The sequence below is a fragment of the Mobula hypostoma genome, chromosome 2, assembly GCF_963921235.1.
Source record: "Mobula hypostoma chromosome 2, sMobHyp1.1, whole genome shotgun sequence".
Classification (NCBI taxonomy): Eukaryota; Metazoa; Chordata; class Chondrichthyes; order Myliobatiformes; family Myliobatidae; genus Mobula; species Mobula hypostoma.
The window spans coordinates 135,312,246-135,329,145 of NC_086098.1; the positions used below are offsets into that span (position 1 = coordinate 135,312,246).

The 16,900-nt window shown below is 43.6% G+C and overlaps 1 protein-coding gene across 1 annotated transcript in view; it reads left to right on the forward strand.

Moving 5' to 3' along the window:
- Positions 1-736: 736 nt before the first annotated feature.
- The window catches only part of LOC134359514 (myelin and lymphocyte protein-like), a 35,905-nt gene continuing 19,741 nt past the window's right edge, over positions 737-16,900 (forward strand). Inside the window, exons 1-2 of the mRNA XM_063072877.1 lie at positions 737-888; positions 16,002-16,169. Coding sequence (XP_062928947.1) covers positions 799-888; positions 16,002-16,169 — 258 coding nt within the window. The 5' untranslated portion in view covers positions 737-798. The remainder of the gene's footprint in view (positions 889-16,001; positions 16,170-16,900) is intronic.

The window sequence follows — 16,900 nt, forward strand, 5'->3', positions numbered from 1 at the left end:
TGTGCTGTATGTTTCTATAACTTCATGACTTGAGTCTCAAGACTGTTTGGTTCAACCAGGTGCAGAAGGTTTGGCCTTAGTGTTCTTGCAACACCTTGTCAAGGCTGTTGGTGCCCCCATGCATTTTCTTGCATGAGCGTGCTGACACGCAGCTCGTTGTTGTTCAGAGGGTCTCCACCGGCTGTGGCGGAACGCAAAGGTGAAGCTTTGAGCCACATTTTTAAAATGGAGATCTCTATACAGTACACTTGTGGAATTCAAAACGTGCCTAACTCTTCCTTCAGTTAGTCCTGACGAAGGGTCTTGGCCCGAAATGTCGACTGTACCTCTTCCTAGAGATGCTGCCTGGCCTGCTGCGTTCACCAGCAACTTTGATGTGTGTTGCTTGAATGTCCAGCATCTGCAGAATTCCTGTTGTTCATGTGAAACAAAGTTCGTATTCCACAAGTTTCAGAAAGATAATCATTATTGCTGCTCACCTGCCTTTCTTTAACAATGAAGTAATGTACCAACAAAATTGCCTGTCCTATAGAATGATAGCAAACAATTGTCTGAAAAATATTTTGCACAATCACTCTTTTGCCCAGCCCTTGTTTGCCTTTTCATTGACATTAGATGCTGAGACAAAGGTGAAAGATTTATGAACATCTGAATAATTTTGAAGGACACACCTTCAAATAATCCCTGGTATAATGCTGAACCACATATTAGCACAACTCCAGTGCACCAAGTGAGTGACTGCATCTGGACCAGCCAAGTGACTTTCCTTACAGCTTTACTGACATTGCAGCAAATACCATGTCATCTTCAGCTGGATCAAGCAGTCCCATACCATCTGGAGGGAGTGTGTGTACATCATTTCCAGAACTCTTGATGTTAGGTGAATTTGTGAGTAATATTACTTTGTACAATTGCACTAAAGGACAGCATTACAGTGGGATTCTAATACAGATGTGTCGTATTAGCTATGGGTGGCTGAGAAAAAGAGACAGTAATGTGTTTGAGAAAGAGCAAAATAGAAGCTTTGAGATGAAAAAAGCAACAGTGAAAAGATAGACAGAGAGGCACAAGAACAGAGTATATGTATAGTAAATTTGCAAGATGGTATCTTGATGAAGGAGTAGCGAACAGGAGACATCAAGGGTCATAAAGGGAAACAAGTTGCTCACTGGAATTCAGTAAAGAGGCTGTCAGGAATTCTCTTAATGATACATAAAGAAAATGAGTCTGTGCTCCTGTACCTGTTTGGTAAAGAATATTTTGCATGGAATCCCCTCAGTTTGAATGGGGAGTGGACAATAGGCAGCAGCTGTCTCTATGGTAGAGATCGACCAGAGGGACGATGAGTGAGGTGGATATCTTCCTACCCTTGGGATAGGGAATCCTTCTTGCTCTGGAATTTTTCCACCAGATTTACGACTGCCACATGCAAGAACCAGTGATGACTCTCTGCAGTTCTCTAGCATTCTGAAACATCCTGCTCTGTGTTTATTAACCTTCTCTATATCTACTATGGAGGCTCCATATACCACTGCAGAAAAATTGCTTCTATTCAGTGCCTGCAGCTGTCTGCTTCATCACGTTCAGATTATAGTAATTAACCATTCAGCTCAACACTATGCTTCAAAATGAGACTTACACAGGCATGAAAACAGTAACACACTCAGGATGCTGGGGGCACTCAGCAGGTCAGGCAGCATCTATAGAGGAGAATGAAAAATTGACATTTTGAGCCGAGACCCTTCATCTGGTGTGTCCCGTATTAGCACAACACCCGCCTTGTGCTGTTTTTTCAATCTTTACCAAAGTAACCTCTAATGAGAATAAGGGGGAGTGAGCGAGATGAGGAAGGTAGATTGAGAACGGGTGCATTTTCAGCCTTGAGATCGAAATGTGTTGTTACTAAGGCCATTTCTAAAACACCAAACTGTTGCAATAACTATAAACTTTATTATCCCGCTGAAGAAAAACTGAGATATTTGTAGTTTAACTCTTAATGGCTGAAAGAACGTTCTGGTAACTTCAACAGGATTGGTGGGATGCTGGGAGTAGACCATGGGGAGGTAATACAAGAGGAACATGTGAAACTCTAGAAGCTTGAGATCCCCAATATTTAAGCATGAAACTGTTTTCTTATTGTCAGTCTTTTATTGTTTCTATGGATAATGTTGCCCTTGGTTTAAGGCTTTGAAATTTAAATGATATTCAGCACAGGTAATTGTTCTTAAGTTAGGCCAACGGTATAGAATGGGTGTAGTCAACTAGAACTTGGTGATACGTCATAACAATGCAAATATAACTAGTATTGGGCAAACAATAGGAAGACAAATAATAATTACACAAGCAAATGCATTATATAAAAATACAGAAGGCACAAGAGATTGGAAACTGGGGCAGCAAGCAATCTTTTGGAGGAACTCAGTGGGTGATATAGCATCTGTGGTGGGGAAAGGGGATTGTCAATATTTCAGGTCTACATTTGCCTTGCTTGCTTACTACTACAGGCTGTCCCTGAGGTAAAGAATGTTCTACTTATGGGCACCCCTATATAAGAATTAACTGCTGCTGTATTACATTCAAAAGTCCAACGAACCTATAGAACCAGCAAAGCTGGTTTCCTCTCTCCCCTCTCAATCCTCTTTCTGCACCCCCCTACTCTCTCTACACTTTTAGTAATTGTTCTTTCTTACCAGACCAGTCTTATGTGATTTTTCTGTCATTCACTACAACAGCGTGGAGCAGTTTAGTGACCACACCAAATGCTTTTTGTGTATTTTCCAACTATGGACAAAATTGAATTATGGACGTCTGTAAAACTGGAAACTGATCATTAACTGGGATGGACTGTTAAAAAAAACGTCATGAAAGTTAGAGCAGAGAGTAGAACGTTTGCCAGCCAGGTCATGCTGGTCTTTAACCTTAACTTTTGTATACGGATCTAATCGCATTTATGCCCTCTTTCTATTTGCCTTCCTAGCCCTTTTCTTTAATCATCTGTCAAGTGATTCATAACTATTGATTTTTTTTGCCTCAACTACTGACGTTGGAAATTAACTTCACAGACTCACAACTACTTAAGCAAGACAGGCTTTCTATTGTGTATCAGTCAGAATTACATGGAGATTATAATTTCACTTGCCTGACAGCAGCCAATGGATAGGACATTAAAATGCTCAGAGCTCTCCACCTCTTCATGAAGAGGTCAATTGCACTCAGATTGGAAGTGAAAAGAGGCTGAGAGATAAAATGAATTCAAGTTGAGTTAAAAACTGACTGGGGTTAAAATGAGTCAGTGCTGCTGCAGGGTTTCTCTGAAAATTTCAACAATTCCTCTCCTCTGCTTGGCTCACTGAGATCTTTTAACCAATTGTTTGATGCCCCAGATTCCAGCACCTGCAGCCGTTGTGTCTGTATCGTACAATGTCAAAAGACAAGGACAGCTTGGGTATGAAATGGATAATTAAAGTGATGGGAGATTTACAGTCGTGTAGAGAATATAAGTGTTCAACATGGCAATTACTCATTTTATATGACTTCCCAAAATAGGGACCATATTAGATCATACTTCAGTAAGATGGCCCATTAAATGGTAACTGTCTGTAGGCAGCTCCGATGGGAATATTCAAATATTCCCTTTTAGGACTACTATGGTTGAGATCCACTGTCACAGCTTTGAGTAAGCAACATCAAGTTAAGACGTTTAAAAAATCTATCGATATTCAAAATCCATGAATGTTGGATGGCAGACTCGGGTCATGAGTGCAGTTTCCCTTGGAGTAAGTGGAAGCGGGAACATTGTGGTAGTCTACAGGTATAAATGAAATGCAGAGGCCTTAGACTTCCACTCCGGACTATCCTGCTGCCAAAAGTGCAGTCTCTGGAAAATAAAACTGAAGACTTCAGAGCAAGATTGCTGTACCAGAAGGATATCGGGGACTGCTATGTACTCTGCTTTACAGAAGCATGGCTCACACCCTCAATTTCGGATGCAGTGCTGCAGTCCAATGGCTTCACCATTCTCCACAGAGACTGGACAGCTCAGTCTTTTAAAGGCAAAGGAGATGGATTCTGCTTCATGATTAACTCATCGTGGTGCACAGGCATGGTGGTCTGTCTCAGTCCTGCTCACCAGACCTGGAACATCTAGTGGTTAAATGTTGTCCACTTTATCTGCTAAGGGGGTTTTCTGCCATCATCCTAGTAACGGTGTACAGTGAACCTCAGGCCAAAGTTGGGCAGACACTGGAGGAACTGATCAACCCGATCAGCAGGCACAAAACTTCCCTGTCACTGTGAGAGATTTCAACCAGGCTAGCTTGAAGAAGTCTCTGAACAACTACCACCAACACATCACCTGTGGAAACAAAGGAGCTACTGTTTTGCCACCATCAAGTATGTTTACTATGACATCCCACGCCCACACTTTGGCAAGGCTGATCTCCTGGCTGTACTTCCACTCCCAGCGCATAGGCAGAGGCTAAAGACCTCAGTGCCAGTGGTGGGGACCCAGAAGATATGGGTCAAGGGAAGTGGAGCACTGCTTACAGAAACGTTTTGAGTCAATGGATCACACAATATTCAGAGATTTATCTTCAAGTCTGAATGAATACACAGCAGTTGTCACCGAGACTGTGACAACTTCAAGACCTGTGTCGATGAGTGTGTGCCTTCAAGAACATACTGGACATACCCAAAACGAAAACCATGGATGAACCAGGAGACTCATAGCCTGCTGAGGGTTAGATCTGTGGCATTTAAATACAAGAAATCCAGGCATGACCTATGGAAGGCTGTTTTAAGAGCAAAAAAACATACCATTTGTGGTTAGAGATTCGCATCAGCTCTGACAGGTTTTGCAGGCCATTTCTTCCTACAAAGTGAGCCAATCATCATGTATGGCTGTGATGTTTCACTCTCAGATAAGCTCAACGCCTTTTATGCTCGCTTTGAAAAGGAGAATAAAGCTAGACCTGTGCAAATCCCTGCAGCATCTGGTGACCCTGTGATCTCTGTCTTGGAGGCCAATGTCAGAACATCTTTCAGGAGGGTGAACCTTCGCCAGACATCAGGCTTTGATGGTGTACCTGGTGGGGCCCCGGAAACCTGTGCCAACCAACTGGCGGGAGTGTTAAAGCATGTCTTCAGTCTCGCACTGCTGCAGTCTGAGGTTCCCAACTGCTTCAAAAGACCATCAGAGAGTAGGGTGAGCTGCCTCAATGATTATCAGTAGTGGCACTCACATCTACTGTGATGAAGTGCTTTGAGAGGTTGGTCATGGCCAGAATCAACTCTTGCCTAAGCGAGGACCTGGACCTGCCTATCACCACAGCTGGTCTCCAGCAGTTGCAATCTCACTGGCTCTCCACCTGGCCTTGGATCACCTGGACAATAGTAATACCCATGTCAGGCTTCTGTTGATTGGTCACAAACAAGAGAAAATCTGCGGATGCTGGAAATCCAAGCACAACACACAAGCTGCTGGAGGAACTCAGCAGGCCAGGCATAATCTATGGAAAAGAGTACAGTTGTCGTTTCAGGCCGAGACCCTTCAGCAGGACTGGAGAAAAAAAGATGAGGAGTAGATTTAAAAGGTGGGGGAGGGGAGGGAGTAACACAAGGTGGGGGAGGTGATAGGCGAAAATGGGAGGGGGGTGGGTGAAGTAAAGAGCTGGGAAGTAGATTGGTGAGAATGATACAGTGCTGGAGATGGGGGTGTCTGATAGGAGAGGACAGAAGGCCATGGAAAAAAGAAAAGGTGGGGAGGAACACCAGAGGAAGGAAATGGGCAGGCTAGGAGATAAGGTAAGAGAGGGAAAAGGACATGGGAAATGGTGAAGAGTGGGGGGAGGGTAAATTACTGGAAGTTCGAGAAATTGATGTTCATGCCATCAGGTTGGAGGCTACCCAGATGGAATATAAGGTGTTGCTCCTTCAACCTGAGTGTGGCCTCATCACAACAGTGGAGGAACCCACAGATTAACATATCAGGATGGGAATTAAAGGGGGTGGCCATTGGGAGATCCTGCTTCTTCTGGCAGACTGAGCGTAGGTGCTCGGCAAAGCAGTCTCCCAAACTACGTCGGGTCTGACTGATATACAGGAGGCCACACCGGGAGCACTGCACCCAGTATATGACCCTAGAAGACTCACAGGTGAAGTGTCGCCTCACGTGGAAGAACTGTTTGGGGCCCTGAGTGGTAGGTAGAGAGGAGGTGTAGGGGCAGCTATAGCACTTGTTCCACTTACAAGGAACAGTGGGGGGAGGTGGAAATGAATGGACTGGGGTGTCACATAGGGAGCAATCCCTGTGTAAAGCAGAAAGTGCAGGGGAGGGAAGTATGCATTAGTTTCACCTATAACATTATGTTTCTTATTATTGTAATTTACCATTTTTATCATGTGTTGTAAGGTACTGCTGCCTCAAAACAACAAATTTCATGCCAGTGATATTAAAACTGATCTGGTTATTATGATAACCAATATTATATATTACATTTCAAGCATTTGAAATTTTTTGGGGGGATCTGGGTGTAGTTGGCAATGCCCAGGATGAGTTTGTGTGGGAAGAGTTTGGGAAGCTGGGAACTGAGGATGGTGTTGAGAGTTCTGCAGTTGCACAGGAAGGTGAGCAATATGTACAAGGTGCTGGAGGATGGAAGAACTCAGCAAGTTAGGCAGAGTTTATGGAGAGGATCCTAAATCCTGAAAAAGGCTTAGCCTGAAATGTCAACTGTTTATTGCTCTCCGTAGATGCTGCCAGACTTGTTGAGTTCCTCCCGCATTTTGTATATGTTGCTTAAGGTGCCTAGCATCTACAGAATCTGTTATGGCCATGGGAAGGTAAGCTGTGCACTGTTGATGATTGAAGATTGAATGCATGGTATCAGGAAGGGAACCTTCATGTTGGAACATGAGGAGTAGCAGGGAGGGAAGATATGTCTGGCAGTGGGTATCAAGCTGGAGGTTCCAGGGATGATCCATCAAAAGAGAAAAACCCTATGGTGACTCTGAAAGGAACAGGATAGGCTGGGAACTGGTTCTGAAAATGGAATGGTTCCTGTCAATGACATATTGTCTTTGCTGGAGGGCTAATTCTCAGGTGAGGTAAAAGATTATCAGAAGCACCGCAATATCTTCAACAGAACAAATGCACGCTGGAGCGGAGGGCAGAAAGTCAGGCAGTGTTGGATAATGTGAAGGGAGGAAAGGAAATTGGTTCAAAGTTAGAACAAAGTTTTGACTCGGGATAAGGCCAATGATCCAGCCATCAATGTGTCAAAAAAAGAAGCAAAGGAAGGAGGTAAGTTTGTTCAACATGTCCTATGAAGAGTTAGGCAGGGTTAGACCGAAATATCGTAGGTCATCCAGGCCTATCTGATGGTTACATTTGTTACATGATTGTTACATCTCTGCCTGTTTGTTGAATCTCCAATAGTCCAGAAGTCAATCGCTTAACTTCCACCGAGGTTCCACAGCGAATTTCAATATTCGTAACCTTCTGCAATAAGAAATTCTACTCCACTTCTGAAGTAAATGTATGTCCCCTTATTTTGAAGCTATGGTCCTAAGTTCAAGATTACACCATAAGGAAAGACATTTTATCCCTGGACAAGGCTACTTAGAATATTGCATATTTCACAAAGTTCATTTCTCATTCTTTTTCAATCAGCATCGGCCCAACCCACTGAGACTTTCCCCACAAGGAAACCATTTGATCCCAGGATTCAAGCCTCATGAGCTCTCTTTGAACTGCCTCCAAGCAAGTATATCCATCAGTAAATAAAGAGACAAGAGAGTATGCACTACCTCAGATGTGATCTCACAAAGGCCATATGTACTTGTAACAGGAACTAAAAACCAAAAAAGAAAAATTCTGCAGATGCTGGAATTTGGAACTAAGAATAGAAAATGCTGGAAGCACTCAGAAAATCAGGCAGCTTCAGTGGAATGAGAAACAGAGTTAATATTTTAGGTGAAAGAAATCTTTCCTAAAGCATTAAGTCTGCTGGCTGGGCACCCGCACGGCTCAGAGGGAAGTGGTCATGACCTGCATCAGTACTGATTAGCTGTTAGTTCAATGTTCCAGAATTCCAGCATCTGCAATCTCTTCGGTTCCTCACTTTCTGGAGTCCCTTTGCATTTCCCTCACAACTTCCTTTCAATTCTATCTTCCCAGGTTTGGGGGAAATGTACTCAGCCCCTCCATCAAAATCACTTATGGGTTATAAACAGTTAAAATGGTGGCGGGGTGAAGATCCGTCTCTACTAAAGGAGGCGTAGGGCACTCTTCCCTCCGCTAGCCTGCAGGTCGCCTTTGGACAAGGTGTCACACCTGCTTTGCCCCCCACCCCCCCGATCAGATTCACGTGAAGCCACGGAAGCAGGTGGTGGATGGTCATATGAGCACCGGTGCATATCACCTGGTTATGCGACCACTGATGCCAGGCGGACTTTGAAGAGTATTGTTAATGACTGGGGTCACCCATCTTTTAAAGACACTGCTCACAAGAAGTTAATGGCAAACCACTTCTGTAGAAAAGGTTTACAAGAATAATTATGGTCATGGAAAAACATGATTGGCCATGTCATAGGATATGGCACAGAGTGAGTGAATGAAACAGTTGAAGTCAGAACACCGAGTTCTGTAATGACCTGCTATAAACCAGCCAGCCTGAAGTGGACCCGCCCATCCTGATTCAGCCCTCTGTCCTCTGTCCAACCTTGTATGTGGCATTGTATTGTATTGTGTGCAAATCTGATCGCTCCATTACAGGGAGGATGTGGAGGCTTTGGAAGAGGTCAGAAGAAGCTTACCAGGATGCAGCTTGGAATAGAGTGTGAACTGTAAGGAAAGGTTAGACAAACTTGAGCTGTTTTCTCTTGAGGCTGACAGGAGAACAGGGGTTTCCAACCCGGGGTCCATGGACCACTTGCTTAATGGCATTGGTCCATGGCATAAAAAAGGCTGCAAACCCCTGACATAGAAGTTTATAAGATTGTAAGAGGCTTAGATGTTGAAGGCAGTCAGAATCTTTTTCCCAAGGTAGAAATACCAGATACTGGAGGACATGTATTTAAGATGAGAGGGGACAAGTTTAAAGAAGGTGCGTAAGAGCAAGGTTTTTACACGATGAGTGATAGGTGCCTGGAATGGGCTGCTGGTGGGGAGGGGAAGTGGTGGAAGTGAAAACGATATTGCAGTTCCGGAGATTGTTTTCAGGCCCATGAGTATATAGGATATGGATGGAAGTAGATAAAGTGCTGGCAGAATAGATTTAATTTAATCTGGCACAGACATTGTAGGCTGCAGCGCCTGTTCCTGTTCTAGACTTCTAGAAATCCAACTACACTATATCTGTTGGTTCCTCTTTATCTTCCCCACTGGCTACATTCTCAACAAGCTAACAAATTTGTCAAGCATTTCTCTTTCATTAAGCTCTGCTCATTCTGCATGACTACATGTCTTTTTTTTTGTCTCTGTGGATTCCTACTTTGACCTTCCACCATCAGGCACTTGAACCAATGTGGACAGCTTCACACACCTCAACACTGAACTGGTTCCATAACCTATGGGCTCACTTTCAATAAATTTATTTACTTAGATACTTAATTTGTTTGCTTGCTTATTTTCTGTATTTGCACAGATCGTCTTCTTTTGCACAATGGTTGTCAGTTCTTGTGTGTCGTTCTTCATCAATTCTATTGTATTTCATTTTCCTGTTTGATAGCCTGCAAGAAAATAAATCTCAGGGTAGTATATGATGACATAAACATACTTTGATAATAAATTGTGAGCCCTACAGTGGGGAAGATGCATGGCCTTGGTTGCTACGCGGACCAGGCCCTCAAGCCGCGCATCACCTGTTACAGCCACCCAGGACAGGAGGCAGTGTGGGAAAGTACAGAGGCATGATGGGTATGCTAGAATCCATGCAGGGTTGGGGCCTGGCCCCCTCCAGTCAGTACTGCTTCCACTGTTGGCTCCCTGGAAGACAAACTTGACTGCCTTCCCCTGTGGCTGACAAAGCACGCGACAAGCTGATTTGCCTTTGTCTGTGGCTGACGCAATGTGAGATGATGAAATGCAGCCTACTTGTTCTTGCAAAAACATGGCTTCCCATGCACCATCAATCTCCGGGCCATGCCACTCAGGGTCTTGTGCTAATATTACTTTTTGTGACTGTATGTGCTATCATAACTATGTGCTGTGCCTGACTGTATGTACTGTGTTTTACATCTTGGCCCCAGAAGAATGCTGTAGCTGTATGCATGTATATGGTTGAATAACAACTAAACCTGATTTTGAAATTTAAAATGAAGTTTGAACTTTTTATTTTTTGTTTCCTTTCTTGAATAGAGGAATTACATTTCTAATGTTCCAACCCACTGGGACTTCCAGGCTCTAGGGAATTTTAGAAGATGATATCCAGTTAATTCACTGTGTCCACAGGGACTCCTCTCCAACCTGAGCTTTGAATCTCATTAATTTGCCTCATTTTGTTTTTATAGTGATAATTATTGATTTAAGTTCCTCCTGCTTTTTATCCTCAGATTTTCCACTATAATTGAATGCTTTTGGTGACCTCCACTATGAAGAGATAGCGTCATGGAGTCATAGAAAAGTACAGCACCAAAACAGGCCCTTCGGCCCATCCAGTGTGTGCTGAACCATTTAAACAGCCTAGTCCCATTGACATGCACCGGGACCATAGCCCTGCATACCCATTCCATCCATGTACTTATCCAAACTTCTCTTAAATGTTTAATTGAGCTTGCATGCACCTCTTGCACTGGCAGCTCGTTCACCCTCTGAGTGAAGAAGTTTCCCTTCGTGTTCCCCTTAAACATATCTACAATACAAAATGCAAAACAGATACAAAGTATATGCTCAAAGTCTGTTATTTACTGTACTTCCATTATTAACTTCCCACTCATTCTCAACTTCAGCTACTCATTTGAGTATGTCCACAAGGAAATGAATCTCAGGTTTGATTATGCTTACGGTGTGCACGGTGAACTAAGGCCCTGCGATTAGCACTAATCAAGCATCCACTTGAATAATACAAAAGCACGAAATCTCTGTGCCTATCAACATAAACTTAACAAGCTTAAGCAGAAGGTACCAGGAGTCAGCATTACAAAGAGCAAGTTGCTCTAGGAAAACACAAGGAACTCCAAATGAATAACAACTGCCTGCAAGATTATGCTGGACTACAAGAACTTGGGGATCAGCAGGTCTACTGCATCAGTGAGTTGATCAGAGTAGCTGGCCAGGAAGTTACCATGCTAGGAGAAGATTCTTGGGATGCTGAAAGGTCAGAAGGTAGATAAGTCACTTCGACCAGACGGTGTACACTCTGAAAGAGGTAGCTGAAGGGATTACGGAGGCATTGCTATTGATCTTTCAAGAATTACTGGATTCTGGAATGGTTCTGGAAGACTGCAAAATTGCAGATGTCACTCTGCTCTCCGAGAAGGGAGCGAGGCAGAAAAAAGGAAACTATAGGCCAGTTAGTCTGACCTCAGTGGGTGGGATGATGTTGGAGTCAATTATTAAGCATGAGATGCATGAGGCTGCTTTACAAGCTATGAGCCCACGGTGTTACAGGAAAGATCCTAGCATGGATAAAGCAGTGGCTGATTGGCAGGAGGCAAAGAGTGGGAATGAAGGGATCCTTTTCTCCAGTTGCCTGCTGGTTACTAATGGTGTTCCACAGGAGTCTGTGTTGGGACTGATTCTATTTATGTTATATGTCAATGTGTCAGATGATAGAATTGATGACTTTGTTGAAAAGATTGCAGACAATATGAAGATAGGTGGAGGAGCAGGTAGTTTTGAGGAAGTAGAGAGGCTACAGAAGGACTTAGAGAGATTAGGAAAATGGGCATAGATATGGCTGATGGAATTCAGTGTCACGAAGTGTATGGTCATGCACTTTGGTAGAAGAAATGAAAGGGTTAACTATTTTCTAAATGGAGAGAAAATACAAAAAAAAGAGGTGCAAATGGATTTGGAAGTCCTTGTGCTGGATTCCCTATAGGATATTTTGCACGTTGAGTCTATGGTGAGGAAGGCAAATGCAATGTTAGCATTAATTTCAAGAGGAGTAGAATATGAAAGCAAGGATGTGATGTTAAAACTTTATAAAGCACTGGTGAGGCCTCACCTGAAGTATTGTGAGCAGATTTGGGCCCCTTATTTTAGAAATGATGTGTTGAAACTGAAGAGGGTTCAAAGGAGATTCCACAATTGAATATGAAGAGCGTTTGATGGCTCTGGGCCTGTCTTCACTAGAATTCAGAAGACCTCATTGAAAGCTATTGAATGATGAAAGGACTTGAGAGAGTGGGTGTGGCGAGAATGCTTCTTCTGGTGGGAAAGTCTAAAATGAATGGACACAGCCTCAGATTAGAGCGGCATCCTTTTAGAACAGAGATGAGGAGGAACATCTTTACCCAGTGAGTGGCGAATCTATGGAATTCTTTATGACAGGTGGCTGTGGAGGCCAGTCTTTATGTATATTTAAGGCAGAGGTTGATAGATTCTCGATTGGTCAGGGCATGAAGAGATATGGGAGAAGGCAGGAGATTGGGGCTGAGAGGAAATTTGGATCAGCCATGATGAAACGGTGGAGCAGACTCGATGGGTCAAATGGCCCAATTCTGCTCCTGTGTCTTATGGTCTTGTGGCCTTATGGTTTCTTCTTGCGATGATGCTTGGCTGAGCCACCGATGTTCTTTTCGGATTATTATCAATAAACTCTCGTCACTGTCTCTACATCAGAGTCTGACTTTCCTCTGCACTTGGGTTCCACTGTGACATCTGGGGGAAATGTTTCACCTCATCTCTGTCTCGAATAGGTGACCCCTTATTTTTAAAAAGTGTCTCCTAATTTTAGATTCCGCTACAAGAAGCCATCTTCCCTATATCCATCATCTCTATTGCTATTGGATCTTATGTTGCAATCAAGTCCCCTCTCAGTCATCTGATTCTATGCACATCTATCATAGGAAATCTCACACATTCCAGATATTAATCTCGTGAGGCTTCCCTGAACAGCTTCTGCTGCATAACATCCTTCCTCAATCACCTTACCATAGTGGCTCAGATGTTGACTCTTCTGTGCCCTGCAAAATGGAAGAATGACCTTCCTCATTTTCTACTCAATTCCCAAGTAATACACTGCAAAATTCTATAGGAAGAGGTGCAGTCGACGTTTCAGGCCGAGACCCTTCGTCAGTCCTGACGAAGGGTCTCGGCCTGAAACGTCGACTGCACCTCTTCCTAGAGATGCTGCCTGGCCTGCTGTGTTCACCAGCAACTTTGATGTGTGTTGCTTGAATTTCCAGCATCTGCAGAATTCCTGTTGTTTGCACTGTAAAATTCTACTGATTTTCTTAATTGCTCGCTCTTCCTGCATTTTAGACTTCTTCAAACAATAGTCCGGAGCATCTTCTTCCTGTGCAGTGTTCTGAAATCTCCAGCCATTTAGACAATGCACTCCTTTTGTCATTTTCTTGTGGAAAAAGTCCCGGATGTTTGCCCTCTCATCTAACCTATCCACAGACGAAAGAGTTTGTTTTCAGTGTGATTTCATGGGATTAGAAACTGTCATTTGTGAACGTGTCAAGAGAAATGAGTTGGGAAAAAAAATATGTTTATTTATTTATTTATTTATTTTCACATTAATTTTGTAAAAGTGAATTTTTATTTTGACCCTCAGATTTCTTTCTGGTAGTGATTTTTAAAGTATGTAAGCATGAAGTTCTGTTACCCAAAAAGCCATGACCCAGGCATCACCTGTATATCCTTTTCATTCTCATTACCTCTTCTTCACAGCTTACTTTATTCCCTCTCTCTGTGTTATCAACCAAGTTAGCAACCATACCTTCACCCCTTCACCCACACTACTTAGCCAACTGTTGAAGCTCCTGCACAGATCCTGGTGACACACTACTTGTTATGGTGGAAAGTAGATTAAAATAAATACCTTTTTAAGTCTGCAACACACACAAAATGCTGGTGAACGCAGCAGGCCAGGCGGCATCAATAGGAAGAAGTACAGTCGACGTTTTGGGCCGAGACCCTTCGTCAGGATTAACTGAAAGAAGAGATAGTAAGAGATTTGAAAGTGGGAGGGGGATATCCGAAATGATAGAAGAAGACAGGAGGGGGAGGGATGAAGCTAAGAGCTGGAAAGTTGATTGGCAAAAGGGATACAGAACTGGAGAAGGGAGAGGTGCTCCATACTCAGTGTTGGAGGGCTGATCAGATCTCGAAGTTTTCGGACGACTCAGAGTCGGACTGTGGTCGGGCATGGCAGGGAGAGTTTTCTTCCTTCTCCCGTCTGCATAAGATGTGGGACTTTCAAGAGACATTGAACTTTTTTACTGTGCCATGGCCTGTTCTTCATCAAGTTATGGTATTGTTGCACTGTTGTAACTATATGTTATAATTATGTGGTTTTGTTAGTTTTTCAGTCTGGTCTGTCCTGTGTTTTGTGATATCACACCGGAGGAAATATTGTATCATTTCCTAATGCATGCATTACTAAATGACAATAAAAGAGGACTGCGCGTCCTCATAATCTAATCTAATCTAATATAATCATGGGATGGGAGGCCTAGGGAGAAAGAAAGGGGGAGGGGAGCCCAGAGAAAGATGGAGAGCAGGCAAGGAGTGATTGTGAGAGGGACAGAGAGAGAAAAAAGAGAGAGGAAAGAAGTGGGGGGGGAGGAGGAGGAGGGAATAAATAAATAAATAAATAAATAAATAAGGGATGGGGTAAAAAGGGGAGGAGGGGCATTAATGGAAGTTAGAGAAATCAATGTTCATGCCATCAGGTTGGAGGCTACCCAGACGGAATATAAGGTGTTGTTCCTCCAACCTGAGTGTGGCTTCATTTTGACAGTAGAGGAGGCCGTGGATAGACATATCAGAATGGGAATGGGATGTGGAATTAAAATGTGTGGCCACTGGGAGATCCTGCTTTCTCTGGCGGACAGAGCGTAGGTGTTCAGCAAAATGGTCTCCCAGTCTGCGTCGGGTCTCACCAATATATAGGAGGCTACACCGGGAGCACCGGACGCAGTATATCACCCCAGCTGACTCACAGCTCATTGTTTCCTGTTAACCAGCCAGTTCTTGTTTCTATTCCAACACGCTACCTCCAGTCACATGAGTTTTTACTTTCTGCATTAACCTTGGACGTACCTTCCCAGTAGATCGATCAAACATGATATGGAACGAGCAGCCTGAGAAAGTAGTTGAGGCAGGTAACATTTAAAAAGTATTTTAATAAGTACATGGATTGGAAAGGAGGGATATAGCCCAAATGTGGGAAATGGTACTAGCTTGGTCAGCATGGAGATATTGGGCTGAATGGCCTGCTTCCATGACACTCTAAGACTCTATTAACTCCATCAATTTGCTGAATGACACTGCTCTGGTGATTGCAATTTTCCTAATTTCTTCTCTCCCTTTCAATACCTGATTTTTACAGCTATTTCTGAAAATTACTTTCAACTTTTAGTTCTGTTTTATTTTATTGAGATACAGCATGGAGTAGGCCCCTCTGGCCCTTTGAGCCTCACAGACTAGCAAACCCCTGATTTAATTCTAGCCTAATCACAGGACAATTTACAGTGACCAATTAACCTGCTAACCGGTACATCTTTGGACTGTGGGAGGAAACCGGAGCACCTGGAGGAAACCCACATGCCACGAGGAGGACTCCTTACAAGGCATGGCGGGAATTGAACCTGCGCTGCTGGTACTGAAAAGCATTGTGATAACCACTACACCACCATGCCATCCCCTGTCATGTAGATGAAAACATAATGCAAACCCGATGCCCATTTTCAGGAGCTATTCAGTTTATCCTTCAGTTCATTGCCCAGCCCAGTCGAAGGATCTTTGCATGGAAAGTGCACAATACGACTTTAGAATAACTTGCCAAACTGTTCAGCCGCTTCATTTTTTTTAATGGTTTGCTTTCTAGGTTTTTGGTGGCCTAGTCTGGATCCTTGTGGCTTCAGCTCGTGTTTCATTCGCTGGTGATCAAGGCTGGGTGATGTTCGTTTCAGTCTTCTGCTTTGTTATAACCACGTTGCTGCTCATCCTGTACACAGCTGGAGTTCAGAACAGTTCCTCTGCGTGGACTGCGGTGGTAGGTCTACAGCTAGAGATTGCCGCGTAGTTCTCACGTGTTGTAACATTTTATTTAAAAAATATTCCTAATGTATCAACTTCTTCACAAAAACTCGAGAAAGTCTGCAGATGCTGGAAATCCAAAGCAACATCGCAAAATGCCGGAGGAACTCAGCAGGTCAGGCAGCATCTGTGGAAGTGAATAAACAGTCGATGTTTGGGCCGAGACCCTTCATCAGGACTGAGAAGGAAGGGGAAAGCTGCCCGAATGAAAAGGTGGAGGCAGGGGGAAGAGGCTATCTGGAAGGTGATAGGTGAAGCCAAGTGGGTGGGAAAGGTCAAGGGCTGGAGAAGATGGAATCTGATAGGAGAGGAGAGTGGACTATAGGAGAAAGGGAAGGAGGAGGGGACCCATGGGGAAGTAATAGGCAGGTGAGAAAAGGTAAAAGGTCAGAGTGGGGAATAGAGGAAGAGGGGAAGGGAATTGTTTCCCAGAAGGACAAATCGATAATCATGTCACCAGGTTGGAGGCTACCCTGATGGAATATAAGCTGCTGCTCCTCCCCCCTGAGGGTGGCCTCATCTTGGCACAAGAGGGGACCATGGATCAACATGTCAGAACTGGGATGGGAATTGGAATTAAAATGCTTAGCCATCGGGAAGTAATCACTGCAGTGAGCTTAAAGCCTGAGTTAAAGTTCAAAGTTTAAAATATATTTATTAGCAAAGTACGTATATGTTACAATATAC